This window comes from Prionailurus bengalensis, chromosome C2 (assembly GCF_016509475.1).
Source record: "Prionailurus bengalensis isolate Pbe53 chromosome C2, Fcat_Pben_1.1_paternal_pri, whole genome shotgun sequence".
Classification (NCBI taxonomy): domain Eukaryota; kingdom Metazoa; phylum Chordata; class Mammalia; order Carnivora; family Felidae; genus Prionailurus; species Prionailurus bengalensis.
The window spans coordinates 55,637,384-55,652,609 of record NC_057350.1 but is presented as its reverse complement, the minus strand read 5'-3'; the positions used below and the strand labels follow the sequence as shown (position 1 = coordinate 55,652,609).

Sequence of the window (15,226 nt, the reverse complement as noted above, 5' to 3'; positions counted from 1 at the left end):
ACTTCGGATCTCCTGGTACTTGAAATCACCTGCAGACCAAGAAACCAAGTAACCAAGTTTGGCAGAACTGTGTGTGAAATTAAATTGATGCTGTTTCTTATGAGTAAGTTGCTTGAACTCAGATATTTATTTGATTCATCAGATATTTGCCCAAGATCCCAATAATTGAGATTGGTAAATGAATCCCAGATGCATGAGGTATTGTGTATAAAATTCATCATGTTAGTTTTTATTAAGCTCTTGAAATTTTTTTTTCTTGTTCTATGAAATGTGTTTCCTCTTCTTTTGGAAAGTCCTCTTTACTGTAGTTTCTCCTCCACGTATAGAATTTAATGAAGTTGCTCATCAACAAGGTCTGGGAGATCTGGAGGAAGGGCACATTTGAACTCTGGTCTTTGTAGTGATTTGGGGAAAATCATTTAATTTCTATGTATTCTATCTTCTTTATAGAATGAAACCAAAGGTATTACATGATTTTTCTTAGTTTTGATACAGTTTTAAAAAATACAGTAAAGCTCTTGAATATAAAATATGCTACAAGCGCTTAGTAAAAGTCAAAATTATTTATTGCTGCAGAATCAGATACAGGATTTGAAAAGGGAACTGGAAACTGAAAGGACCACTCGAGCCAAGATGGAGAGGGAGAGAGCTGACCTCACACAAGAACTGGAAGACTTGAATGAAAGGCTGGAGGAGGCAGGAGGCACCCGTTTGGCTCAGCTAGACATAATGAAGAAACAGGAAACAAAATTCCAGAAGCTTCGCCAAGACATGGAAGAGGCCACACTGCACTTTGAGGCAACTTCTGCCTCTTTGAAGAAGAGACATGCAGACAGCTTGTCTGAGCTCCAGGGCCGGCTGGAAAATCTACAACAGGTCAAGCAGAAATTGGAAAAAGACAAGAGTGACTTACAGCTAGAAGTGGGTGACCTCCTGACCAATGTTGAGCAGATGACCAGAGCTAAGGTAAGCATCCTCAAGTCTACCTTATGGACTTCAGGACATGGAAGTAGGTAGGGGAGGCAAAGGAAAAGAAAAATACACTGGATTGGTGACTTGAGGTGTTTGCTAACGGAGGCTGTATTTCTTTAGATTGACTATATCAGGCTTAAGCTCAGTGCGCGTTGTTAAGGTCACATGGCTATTACCTGACTGTAGCCTGACAGTAGCTTCTGGTTTAATTGGGGTTCCAGGCCATGTTTCTTGTGGTCTTTCTGATGATGACATAAGTAAGTTGGCTAGAAAGTGAAGCCACTAGCTATGTGAGTCGTGTGTCTCTCTTGAAGAATGGCTTTGTGTTGGGAGCACACGTCGGGGGTGGCTCAGATACTCTAGGGTCTGTCTCCATGAATGGTGGACACAAAGAACTTTGCTAAGGGGAGAGACTTTTTTCTCCTTCATGTTCTCTGGCATCTCTTTAACCACCCAGCATGAGAAGGAAGTTTCACCATGTATTCTTTCTTCACCTAGACCACTAATCCATATAATATAAGCTCTCATATCAAATGACTAGTATCAGATCACAGGTAATGGCCATCCTATCTTCTGGTAGTTGAGAGGGGGCGTAGTTTAGGTTAAGCAGAATAAATAGAGGCCTCCCTCATTTTACTGAGCTTTGCTTTATTGTGCTTCACAGATATTGTGGTTTTTTACAATTGAAGGTTTGTGGCAACCCTGAGGAAGTCTATTGGTGCCATTGATGCAACAGCATATGTTCACTCCATGCCTCTGTGTCACGGTTTAGTAATTCTCACAACATTTAAAACTTTTTCATTATTATCATATTTATTATGGTGATCTGTGATCAGTCATCTTTGATGTGACTATTATAATTATTTGGGAGTGCCAAGAACCATGCCCATATAAGACAGCAGACTTACTTGATAAGTGTGTGTGTTCTGACTGTTCCACCAACTGGCTATTCTCCTATCTCTCTCCCCCTCTCCTTAGGCCTCTCTATTCCCTGAAACACAACAATATTGAATTAGGCCAATTAATAACCCTACAATGTCTTCTACGTGTTCAAGTGACGGGAAGAGTTGTACATCTCTCACTTTAAATCAAAAGCTAGAAATGATTAAGCTCAGTGAGGAAGGCATGTTGGAAGCCAAGACTGGCTGAGAGCTAGCTAGGCCTCTTGTGCTAAATGGCTAGCCAAGTTGTGAATGCACAGGAAAAATTCTTGAAGGAAATTAAAAGTGCTACTTCAGTGAGCACATGAATTATAAGCAAGTGAAACAGCCTTATTGCTGATAATGGAGAAAGTTTGAGTGGTCTGGATAGGAGATCAAGCCAAGTACAGCATTCCCTTAAGCCAAAGCCTAATCCAGAGCAAAAGCCTAACTCTCTTTAATTCTGTGAAGGCTGAGAGAGGTGAGGAAGCTGCAGGACATGTCTGAAACTAGCAGAGATTGGTTCATGATGTTTAAGGAAAGAAGCAGTCCCTATAAAATAAGTGTAAGGTGAAACAGCAAGTGCTGGTGTAGAAACTGCAGCAAGTTTACTAGCAGATCTAGCTAAGATACTTCATGAAGGTGGCTACACTAAATACAGATTTTCAATGTAGACAATCTTCTGTTGGAAGAAGATTCCATCTATGACTTTCATAACTAGGGAGGAGAAGGCAATGCCTGGCTTCAAAGGACAGGCTAACTCCTGTTAGGAGCTAAAATTGAAGCCAGTGCCCACTTACCATTGTGAAAACCCTAGGGCCCTTAAGAATCATGCTAAATGTACTTTGCCTGTGCTTTAGAAATGGAACAACAAAGTCTGGATGACGACACATATTTAAAGTCCACTGTTGAGATCTGCTCAGAAAAGAAGATTCCTTTCAAAGTAGTACTACTCGTTGACAATGCACCTGGTCACTGAAAAACTCTGATGAAGATATACAAGAAGATTCTTGTTGTCTTCATGCCTGCTAACACAACATCCATCCTACAGCCCATGGATCAAAGAGTCATTTTGACTTTCAAATCTCATGATTTAAGAAATACATTTTGTAGGTCTATAGCTGCCACAGATAGTGATTCTTCTGATGGATCTGGGCAAAGTATATTGAAAACCTTCTGGAAAGCATTCGCCATTCTAGATTAAAAACATTCATGATTCACAGGAAGAGGCCAAACATTAGCAGGAGTTTCGAAGAAGTTGGTTCCGATCCTTCCAGATAACTTTGAAAAGATAACTATGTCTTTTTTAAAGACATAATGCTAACGTGCAGTTAATAGACTACAGTATAGGGTAAATATAACTTTTGTGTGCACTGGGAAGCCAAAAACTTCACTGACTCACTTTATTGTGATACTACCTTTATTGCACTTGTCTGGAACTGACCCCACAACATCTCCAAGGTATGACTATAGCCAGTGTCACATTCTCCTTGTGAGCAGAATTTGGGAAGTTATCTGGGAAAGAGACAAACCAACAATAAAGCTCAACTTTCATGGACCATGGCCAGAAAAATGCAGCATTTCTTCAGAGATACTGAGTGACTCCTAAAATATTTAGCCTTAATTCCCTTTAAAAAAGGGAATTGGGTAGAAAGAAACACAAACATCCTGCTTTTCCTTCTCTTTCTCTCCACTCTTCCTGACAATTATCTTAGAATATAAATCTAGTAAGGATTTAAGTCCTCTCTCCTCTATCTCATCTGTATTCTGCCTTTTATATGGACTCATCTTTCTCTCAGCAATGAAAGCATGCTTTCTCCATGCCCTGTAGGCTTCATTTGCTTTCCTCAGCCCAAGTGAGACTCTAGAAGTCCTTACTCTTTATAATTTTCTCTGCCTCTTGTTTATCCTCAGGAATTCTTCTGTTTCTGCATATCTTAGTAGGAAGTCATAGTCATAAAACTGTTGATAGGTTCACCATAAATCCATACTAATTAGGTATGAATTTCATACTTTCCAATTTCCTCTAGAATTTCATTGCTGCTCAGAAGTTCTTTATTCTTCTAATTCACCTTCTGTTTTATTTTAAACAAAATCCTCCCTCAGATTCTAACCCTGACTTTCTAAATCCTTTTCAATAAATGGTAAGACCTAACTGATAAAATCAAGACCATTCAGTATAACTTCTCTCTTCACCTTATATTTTTCTTACACTCATCCATTTCTTTCCTTCTTGTCCCAAAGAATAAAATATTTTTCCACATAACCATTACTCACCCATTGCAAAACAAACCAAAATAAAAAAGACTTTTCCTCAGACACTAGGAGAAGGAAGCAAGGTCTATCTATATCTGCCTTAATCTGTCTCCTTGACCAAAGAGTATTGTTCTATTTATCTATTGCTGTATAACAAATCATCCCTAAACCTTGTAGCTTGAAATAGCAATTTATTATCATCTCCCTTGGTTCTGGGGTTGACTGGCTTAGCTCAGATGGCAGTTGAGACTGGAGTCATCTGAAGGTTTATTCATTCCCATGTCTGGCTCCTGAGCTGGGACAACCAGAACAGCTGGAGGCTAGATGGAAATCTCTCTCACCATGTGCATAGTTTGGGTTTCCTCACAGCATGGCAGCCACAGAGGACTTGGACTTCTTACAAGGCAATTTAGGGAACAAAAGCAACTATTACAAGAGACCAAGGCAGAAGCTGCAACAATTCTTGTGAGGAAGACTTACAATGCAGTGGAGTGATTCAGTTATAAGTCACAGGTAGGGGTCTACACAAAGGTATGAATACCAGAGGGTATGGCTCACTGGGGAGTCATCTTTGGAGATGAGTACCCACCACCCACTAGCACTCACTACCTCCTCACTCCTATAACTCCCTCAGTGTCTTTTCTTTCCCCTACATTACTTAAAAGTATTCTCTTAAATTGTTTTTTCAAAGATCAGTAATGTCTTCCTTTATTCAGATTAGCATGTCTAAAACCAAACTTATCACCTTCTTCTGAATCTAGTGTTTCTTCTGGACATTTCTGTCACTGACACCCTGTTTCTTCCCATCACCCAGGCTTAAAGCCTGTAATTGATTATGTGTTTCCTCCCTTGTTCTTTGCTTTCCAATCAATTCTTGCAGCAGGTCAATTCTTCACTGTCTTACAGTTTTCCATTCCATACCCACACACAGGTAGGACTTTCATTACCTTTTAACTGACTATTAATGTGGTTTCCTAAATTATTATTATTTTTTTTGCTTCTAGTTTTTCTTTTCTCAATCTATCCCATATAGTATCCATATGAATATTTCTAGACATGGCTTTATACAGTCATGTCCCTGCTTAACAGTGAACTCCAAATTGCTGCTTTTCAAGGTACCCTATGGCCTGTGATCTGACCCAATCTGCCCTGCCAATTTTAGATTCCATTACTGCTTCATGGACCTTCCATTTCAGCCAAGCTAACATGCTTGCCTTTCACCAAATATCTTTTCCCACCAATGTGCCTTTTCCAAACTAAGCCCTCTCCCTGGAATGCTCAAGTTCAACTTTCCATATTAAAACTTTATCTATTTCAGAATTACTATAGCACTTTTGGGATCCCTCTTGTATTGCTGCATTATATAGTCTTTTAACTTTGCTTAAATAGAAAGCATCTCTAGGGCAGAAACTAGGTCTTATTTTACTCATGTTTACTACATGATATGCATAACCTGTATACTCAAGTACTAGCATTAACTTTTATATATGCCTTTTGGGAATTCTGTGGCACATAGATTCAGTGACTATCCAAGGTCATACAATTATGGCAGAGATGGGCCTTGACTCCAAATTCTGTTTATGTTGGTGTGTGGCCACATTGTGCTGCTACCTTAAATATTTCCTGGTGGGATAAATTGATTATGTTCATTCTCATAGGCATATATATTATACTGAAATTTTTCTTGAATTGTTTATTTCATCTTTTTCTGAATTATAATGCCAGGAATGCCAATACTCAGTGGTACAGTGGAAACTGAAGCATTTTCAAAAAGCATATTATGCTGACAGAGAAGCCCAGGGAAATTTAGAAGTTATAGTCAATCTCACAATTATCTTGATTATTTTGAATTCCCATTGGTTCCTGCATTTCTGGGAGACAGCATTTTTAGGCAGCATTTTAAGAATCAGCTGTAAGATGAATGTACATTATTCCATTAACCTTTTCTTTCCTAGTATCAAAATTAATGCCTATATTTATGCATTCTTTTGAAGGTACAACCATTTGAATGATATACCCTGTAAAGACTACCTTTAGATAAATAATTTCATTGTCTTTTGCAGATCCTGCTTATAAAAATACATTGTAAGTAGAAAACGCTATGCCAATGGTTAACATGGCCCATCAATACCTACCATTTGAAGCTATGCCTCAGAGCGCATGCCTTTTCTGTCTGTCCAGGTGGCTGCATGCTCTGCAGATATGCACAGCCCAGCTGGGCTTTACTACACAGGAGTCTCTTAAAAACTGGGGATTCTCTGGCTCCTTTGCTAGCCATTTCCACACACCATTGACTAAGTTGTCTTATAGAGCTCTGTGTTCTTTCACCCTCAGCAAACAGATGCATAGCATAGAATATTCAGGGCCATAAACAGAAGTGCTATTTCTCACACCTGGATGTCTTCTTCCTGGCCCAGTTAATGGGTCATTTATTATTGGAGACAACATAAAATAAAGATGGTTTACATAGTTACCATATTTTTATCCTGTTTCCTCTGGCACTCAGGACTCATGACAATATGAGCCAACTGGATGTCAATGTAACATTCCCTTTGTTATTACTACTTCATATAACAGATACTTAGGGGTCTAGTTTTGGCTTTTTTTTTTTTTTGCCTCTGTACAGGCAGTTATCAGTTCAAATCTTAATTCTAATACTCACTAGCTCTGTGAATTTGGACAAGATGTTTAGCCTTTCTGATTCAGTCTTCTCGTTTATAGAAAAGAGTCAATCTGAACTTTTAAGGGATATTTTGTTGAAAAAAATCAGTGTGCCAACTTTGTAAAATTGCTTTTAGGAGTGAGAGCAAACCTATTCAACAGATGAAATATAAGTAGACATTTCTGACCATCTAAAGACTGTTACATTTATCAATACTACAACCTTTTTAAAGTAGTAAGTGGAGAGTATGGATAACTGAATGTGCCTGACATTTAACATCAGTGCTCTCTCCTACATGATGCTGATGGCATTGTATAAGAAGCTGGTCATTGAATCTCTGCCAAGTTTGGCTGCATACTCACCAGCAAGCCTGGGTGTGCTATGGAACATCTTTGAGCTTGAACTACATGACATTCCTTATAAGCCTCCAAATGGGCATGCACCTGATTTGGCTCTTCACTGGTTTCCTAATCAGTGGATAATATCTTCACCAAGCTAAAAAATAAATTTGGAGGTTGGGGATTATAAGGAAAGCTTGAATGTGACCTCTAAGTAAACTTTAGTGGGCATATTGGCCAATCTCTCACTAAGGCAGTAATTTGATTGTCTTAGACATATGTTAAGTACCTATTTTGTGTCCAGCACTACACACTGCCTTGGGAATATAAGAAGATGTAATCTAGTAGTTTTTCACTGGGGGTTTATAATAGTCACTAGTGTAAGCCAGAAGAGAACAATCTTCAACACAGAGTTGGCTCTAGCTGGAGGTCTCCAAGGTTTTTGTAGATTCAGAAGTTTCCCAGAGGACTAAACCTGACATCTTAAAAATGTTCCTCATCTTTGGCCATTGCTACATCATACAAATTATGTTAATATTCAGAATATTAGGCTTAACACCAGATTTCACATGTGTCACCATTTTCTTGGAATGCCATTGGTGTGATCCCTTCTTTGTTGTCTTAATTCTTCCTTTTCCATAGAACTCATTGTAAAAACAAAGATCTCACGGGACTGTTGTATTGAACGAGATTTAATACATGTAAAGAGCAAAACACAAAAACAGCTACCTATGGAACTATGGATCTCTAGAACCACCAATGTCCTTTCTGATCATATTAATAGCAAGGATGCAAATTAAAGCTAGGTAAAGGGACACAACCATTATACATCTGACAGCTCTTGGTCCTATTTTAGAATCTTGAGTCTCAAAGTCCTATCATTCCCTTTCAGAGTGTGGCAAAAATCTGATGGTTAGGTTGGTTATTTAAATAGGTGGAGGTACAACGGCCAAATGGCATATCCCTTTCTCCAAGCACAAAATACCCATTCTGAGAAGCTGGAGTTTAGAATTGAGTGTTAACCCAACAGGGTTACCTTGAGCCTTCAGCCTTAGTGATCCAGAGGGTGCGGTTGCTTTGACAGTTCAAACTTCCATTAAGCCATTGCAGCTCAGTTCTACCTACTTTCTCCTCTACTGCTTAGTCAGCGCTTTGGATTTCTTTCCTGCTTCCCCTGTTCCCTCCCTCTCCTTTGCATGTTCCCAGTTGTTTATTGAACTTCTTGTATGTGCTACATACTATTCTAGGCACTTGGGGGGGGGGGGCTATCTGTGATCCAACAGAATCTCTATTCTCATGAAGCGTATTCTAGTGGGAGAGAAAGATAGTTAAATATATAACATAATGTCAGAAAGTGGCTGTGTACTTCATCAGTGTTTGGTATGTTTCCTTCTCCAAAAGAGCAAAGAATTCTAGAGAGGGTCCCAATACCCAGGGAATTTGGTTTCTCCATGACACCTACAGCCTAAGAAGTTTGGGCTCCTTAAAGTACCAGACCTTAAGTTTACTGTGTGTGATGAAATTAGAAGATACAGTTTTCCAAATGTTAGCTGTGGTCTTCAGAGCAGAAGAGAGCACAAGGGTCCCAGGAACCACCCTTTCCCTTTCTTATGCAGCTAATTCAGCAGGAACTCCATGAGCCATGTTCAACTCTTCATTCTCAACCCTAGGCTAACTCTGAGAAGCTCTGTAGTCTGTATGAAGAGCGCTTGAATGAAGCAAATGTGAAACTAGATGAAGTGAGTCAGTTGGCAAATGACCTAAAAGCACAGAAGACAAAGCTACGGAGTGAGAATGGTAAGTAAATGTGCTGCTTCATTTGTGAGCCAGCCTCGGTCCCAGCAGCCTGGTGGAGGGACTCCTGAGATGATGAATCAGTTACTGAAACTGAGTGAGTATTTAAAGATTCTAGGGGAGGAATGCAGTCTCTGGGTTAACCTTGTCCACGGACATGCTCTTGTCTGGTAAAGGTCCCCCCCCCCCCACCCCGTGCTGCTTTGGGAGGCTCCACCCAGCTCTCCTTTGGGAAGGAGAAAAGCACTACGCAGTTGGAGGAAGCAACTCTCAAGATCAAAAGATGACAGGGGCTGTCCACACAGCCTGTAAGGCATGACTTTTTATAGTGTCAACCTCATTGAAACAGACATTTTTTCTAATTTTCAATAATAAACCCATACTTTTTTTTATACTTAGTAAAAGCTATAGTCTATGCAATAGCCTACAAAGGCCACATAATTGGACCCCTCATTATCTCTCTGACCTCTTCTACTACTTTCCCTTTCTCTCATTCTGCCTTGGCTGAGTTTTTAACACACCAGGCACACTCGCGTCCTAGGGTCTTGCTCTAGCCTCTTCCTCTGCCCAGAATACTCTGTTAATTCTCCAGAGACTTGAAGATGAAGGTTAATCAAACGGATATCTGGGGACGTCAGGATAGGCCTTGTTGAGAAGGCAACATTTGAGTGCTCTCAACCACTCTCTGCTTCTTTATTTAGAGTATTTAATACCTTCAGACAAACGACATACTTGACATGATAAATGTGCTTATTTGTCTGTCTCCATCTGTGAGAATGTAAGCTTCATGTAAGCTTTGTTTTATTCACTGATATGTGTCAGTCATCTAGAATAATGCCTGCCACTTATTGGTGCTGCACAAACACTTGATAAATAAAAAGTAGAAAAATGTACCAAGGTTTACTCTGTACTTTCAGCTACTATTGATAGTTTTTTGTGTTTCATGGTTTTTTCCCCCAATCTTTTACATTGTGGCAATTTTTTTTTGTTTTCTGTTTTTTTCAATTTTCACAAGGTTTTTTTTTTTTGTATCTTTCATACTTAGTCATTTATAATGGCTACTTCTAACCTGTCAAGTAGAGGGACTATAGTTTACTTAACCTTGCCTTGGAACTTGACTTGTTTCTCTGCTGTGAACAGCATGTGACTAGCTGTTTCTCTGTAATTAGAATTATTTTTAGGAATATATTTCCAGAGTTCAAATTCCTAGGTCAATGAAAACAAACAATATTCTTGCCCAGAGGCACATACTTAACAAAAAGAATAAAGACCATTTGGACTGTATCACATCCTTCTGCTAGTGGACACCTGTTTCTAGATAGTAAATCTAGAATTAAAGCTAAATTATAATGGGCTGGCAAAACTATAAACCTAGAAGCCCAGAAGATAGTGTTTTTGGTTCTAGCAGGGACACTGACTAGGATTCTTATAGTGGGAGCAGGGTATATGATACTTAACCTTGTTATAAAATCCCCAAGTTGCTCTCTGCTATTTAGGACATAGTCTGTGGACTCTACAGTCCAGTGATAAGACTGGAGAATACTTATATGTCTGGCCCTAAATGATGTGCTGTATAAAATTGTTGTGATAGGCACTGCCTACCTCCCCCTAGGTTATTGGCATTAATTTTCTACTCACTTTTTTGATGAGGAAATTACTAGGTAAGTGAGTGGAGTGAAAGTGGGTGTGAAGCGATAATTCGGCTCAGGATGAAGGACCTTTTTTTTCCTTCCTTTAATTCTTATTTTCACCTTTTGGCTTTGTGTGAATTAAATTTTAAGTACATACCTATCCAAACCTCCTTTCCCCTCACTGGGTCTATGCTCTAGATTTTTTGTTGCTTTTTTGCCATTACCCACTAGTCTCATGCCCTGCCCTGTCAACATATCAAACTCCGCTTTTAAAGCCAGTCAGTGGTAAATGTGATCAATTAAGCCATGTGAAGTGGGTACGTGTTCTATAAGATACGTGATATATTATTCTCAACCCCCTAGTGTATTGGCATTTCTTCAGGCTCCTTTTCAATATGATGTTGTCACCCAGAGATTTTCGGTTTGGTCCACAGAACACCAGCAATCATCAAGACCCTTGAAGGGGGCTTATGAGGTTAAAATGATTGCTTTTTTTTAAGTTCTTTTGACATTTATATTGATGCTGCAAAAGCAGTGACAATTAAAACTACTTGAGCCTCATCAAGACACTCATCAAGACAGTGGTACCGCACGGTACTATTAATCATTATATTCAGTGATACATACAGTTGTTTTGGGGGGGAGTCAGTTTTAGGTCAGAATGTCCTTAATAAAGCAATAAAAATCAATCTTATTACATCCTGACCCCAAGTATATATATTTTTAATATTCTCTCTGATAACAAAAGACGTATGCTTAAAGCACTTCTATTTTGTTTTTTTTAAAGAAGTTTTAAAAATTTTAATTCCAGTACAGTTAACATAGTGTTATGTTAGTTTTAGCTGTATAATACAGTGATTGAACAATTCTATACATTTCTCAGTGCTCCTCACAATGTGTGCTCTGAATTCCCTTCACCTTGTTCACCCATCACTGTCTTACCTCTCTGAAGTATGATGTGTGATTAAGTTCTGTGTTGAGCTAGCAGGTGTTTTCAGGGAGTATCTTATTTATTTGAAAGGACAAACTATGTTCTGACTTAAATATTTGGCAGATATTTTCTCAAAAATGAACAAAGCGAGCCTGTCGCTTCAAAGAAAACAACTGATATTATTTGTTGCCAATAATAAAATTGGAGTTTTAGGCAAAAATCAGATTCTGAAAGCCTGTATATGCCATCATGAGCTTGATGCTCTCAATTCTCAAAGACTTTTCTGATGAGATCACTAGTGATGTTAACAAACATGCTTTTTTAAATATTGTATAAGGGAATGTGTCAACATTTTGAAGATCTGCATAATTCAGTGAACACATATTTTTCAAATCACCACTGCATGATGTTATACAATCATGTGTGGGTGAAAGATCCATTCAAAGTTTAAAATGGACTCATAAAGTTTAATGTAACAGAGTAACACATTGCAACTAATCCTTGAGAAATTTCTATTTGTTGAGTTTTGGTGTTGTATCAAATAATAGTCACAATTATCTGAAAAGACAATGAAAAATTTTTTTAAAAATGAAAAGACTGAAGACTGTAAAATACATCTCCCTTCTCCATCTCCCTTTTCCAGGCTGGATTTTCTTCATATACTTCAATAAAACCCGTGTATTACAATAGATTGACTTCAGAGGCAAATATGAAAATCTAGTTTTTATTAAGGCAGATATTTTTAAAAATGTAAAATAATGTCATTTTTATCACTGACTTTTCTGTGGTTTTGGAAAACCACAGAAAAAATTTTTTTTCTTTAAAAAAGTGTTGTTTATGTTAACATATTAACACATCACTAAGATTTTTATTATTATTTGAAAATGAATTAATACATATTTAAGTTTTTTCTTTTAATTTCAAATACACCAACTATTAAAAATAAAATCCATGTAAACAAAATCTCTTTGGGGTACCTAATAAATTCTAAGCATATAGAGTGTTCCTGAGACCAAAAAGGTTGAGAACTGCTACTTTAGCCCAAATAGATGCTTCCTTAGGATGCTGAGAGGTTTAGAACTTGTTTATAGCAAGAGATATGGGGGTCATAAATATTTGGGGCTTTTAGTGTTACTATGAGAGCAACTGCCTCTGCCCATGATTGGCTCAGCATCTGGTACTGTTGCTAATCACCAAGGCATTTCTGTCTTATCATCAGTCTATCTATCAGAGAGGGTAGACTACAGTATAATGGAATCCCCCCCCCCCCACCGTGGTCATAGCCTCTACTATTTAATGACTATTTCTAATATTTATTTAGCAATTAGTCTACAAAACACATTCATACTCATTTAATTTTCATTAACAATTTTTTATTGTCCTCATTTTAGAAGTGAGGCAAAGAAGTTGTAATTATCTAGAAATTATATAGCCAGAAATTGGTAGTGCCACATGAAATGAACAAGGGAGCATAGCCTAAAAGAATGTGTTCTTTAGGGTTAAAAGCTTAATTTGAATCTACCTTCACCAACTACTGTCTGTGCATGTTTGTGTCTCCATCATATTCAAGTAAGTCTCCCTGGTTTCCCTTCTGTAATGTGGGTAATAAAGTACCGAAATAATCAAGGAGTTACGAGAATTTAACTAGATAGTAGTACCTAATGCATAGAAGATTCTCAATATATGGTAGCTAATATTACCTGTTATTGACTCAGACTCACTGCTAAAAATCAGTTCTTTATCAGGGCTCTTTTGTGAGTCCTGGAATGGAACATTGCTATGGTGCTGCTGATAACCGAACTCTCAGACCTTTTTAAGTATTATAAATATGTTGTAGGAGTCATTGTGGTTGCCCTTCAAGTGAACGAGTTAAGTGAGGAGATAGTGGATGAGGAGGAAGGCCATGATTAACTTACTTTGTGAAATCTTTCTATAGGAGAGCTCCTAAGGAGGCTGGAAGAAAAGGAGGCTCTGATAAACCAACTTTCCAGGGAGAAGAGCAGCCTCACTCGACAGATAGAAGAACTAAAAGGGCAACTGGAAGAGGAGTCCAAAGTAATGCATCTATTATTTCTCACCAGTAGCTTGACTGTATGTGTAAAAAAATGCTAGTACTTGATGGGGCAGTTTCAATATCTTCCCATACAAAAGAAGAGAGAAAAGTGCCTCAGAAGTTGTGGGAAAAAGAACATGGTGGACCTTGTATGTGCTGGGAAGGGCCTTGATCACTGAAGGATCTTCCTCAGTGATTCAAATTACTTGTCTAGTTTGTCAGATTTAGAGCAAGCAAACTGTGTATTTCCATTTTGCATTATTACTTGAACAGTAAGTCAGCAAGGCTCTTTATGGATCTTTGATTCTGAATTGCACCAAGAGGTTAAATTAAATAAAGGACCAGAATGAAATAAATGAGGCTGACTTAGTTCAGTATTACTTTTAAGTTGTCAATAAATTATACATAGTGGTCATTTCTGCCTAAGAGGATATATACTGTTGCTAGCAGGTGACCCCAGTGAAAGTGGTTCTTTAAGGTGAAAGCCTATGAGAGAGAAATTCTTTGAGCTCTGGTTATTTCAAGTTAATTCTTCATTCATATTCAAGGCACCTTGTTGCTAACACCCCAAAGTGCCTCGCTTATTAGTAATCTCACTACAAAGGCATCTACTCTGAGGTGAAGGTCATTGAGACTATAGACTTCTATTCTTAAATATTTTATTTTATTCCCTCCACTCTCCTTGTTTTCTATATTATATATACATTTTTATTTTTTATATGTTCGTTTATTTTGAGAGAGAGAGAGAGAGAGAGAGAGAGGGAGCACACACGCTCAGGTGAGTGAGTGGGGGAGGGGCAGAGAGGGAGAGAGAGAATCCCAAGCAGGCTCCATGTCATCAGTGCAGAGCCCAACGCAGGGTTCGAACTCACGAACCATGAGATCATAACCTGACCCCAAATCAAGAGTTGGTTGCTTAACCTACTGAGCCACCCAGACGCCCTAATATTATATGTACATTTTTAAATGACCACCATGGCTTGTACATCAGGCAGTCTGCTAGATACTTCACTCGTGTTATTTCAATCTTCATGTAAGTCCTATGAAACCGGTAGACTTATATCTTTTTATATGAAGAAACCAAGGTTCTGAGAAGAAAAATAACATGCCCAAGGTCATACAGCTAGTAGTAGACAGTAAAGGAATTGACGCAGGTAGTGAGATGATTTAATTTATATTTTGGAAGATCTCTGGCTGACTTCCCAGTGGCTTCCAGCTGGCCTATGAGGCCCCTTTGCATTGGTTCCAGCTTCCTCCTGTGACCTCGCGTCATACATCTGCTTCTCTCATTTCCTCCCCTCCAGCCGCCCAGGCTGCCTCTCTGCCTCTTAAACAAACCGCCATTATTCCTGCCGTAGGACTTTCTTAGCTGCTGTTTCCACTGTGTACAGGTCCATCCTCAAGGGCTTTGGGCAATGATGAGAAGAAGCCAAACATTCTACATTGTGTCACTCTGTTTTAGTTTCTTTCTGCTGTCAGCATTTTTTTTTAAATTAATTTGTTTATATGTTTGTTTTGTGTATCCACTCACTCCTTTATGGTTCCATAGGGGAAAGACTTTGTCTGCATCTCACTCATTTCCGTAAACACTAATATCTTGAACAGGTGCTCAATAAATATATAAGAGGTAGGCAATTTAAAACCAATTTTATTGGATTTCAAAACCTCT

General features: G+C 38.4%; 1 protein-coding gene across 2 annotated transcripts in view; it reads left to right on the top strand.

Annotated features, from left to right (window-relative positions):
• The window catches only part of MYH15 (myosin heavy chain 15), a 146,719-nt gene that overhangs the window by 80,197 nt on the left and 51,296 nt on the right, over positions 1-15,226 (top strand). For both annotated transcript variants that reach the window (XM_043594075.1, XM_043594074.1), the window contains exons 27-29: positions 577-966; positions 8,819-8,945; positions 13,441-13,559. In XM_043594075.1, coding sequence (XP_043450010.1) covers positions 577-966; positions 8,819-8,945; positions 13,441-13,559 — 636 coding nt within the window. The remainder of the gene's footprint in view (positions 1-576; positions 967-8,818; positions 8,946-13,440; positions 13,560-15,226) is intronic.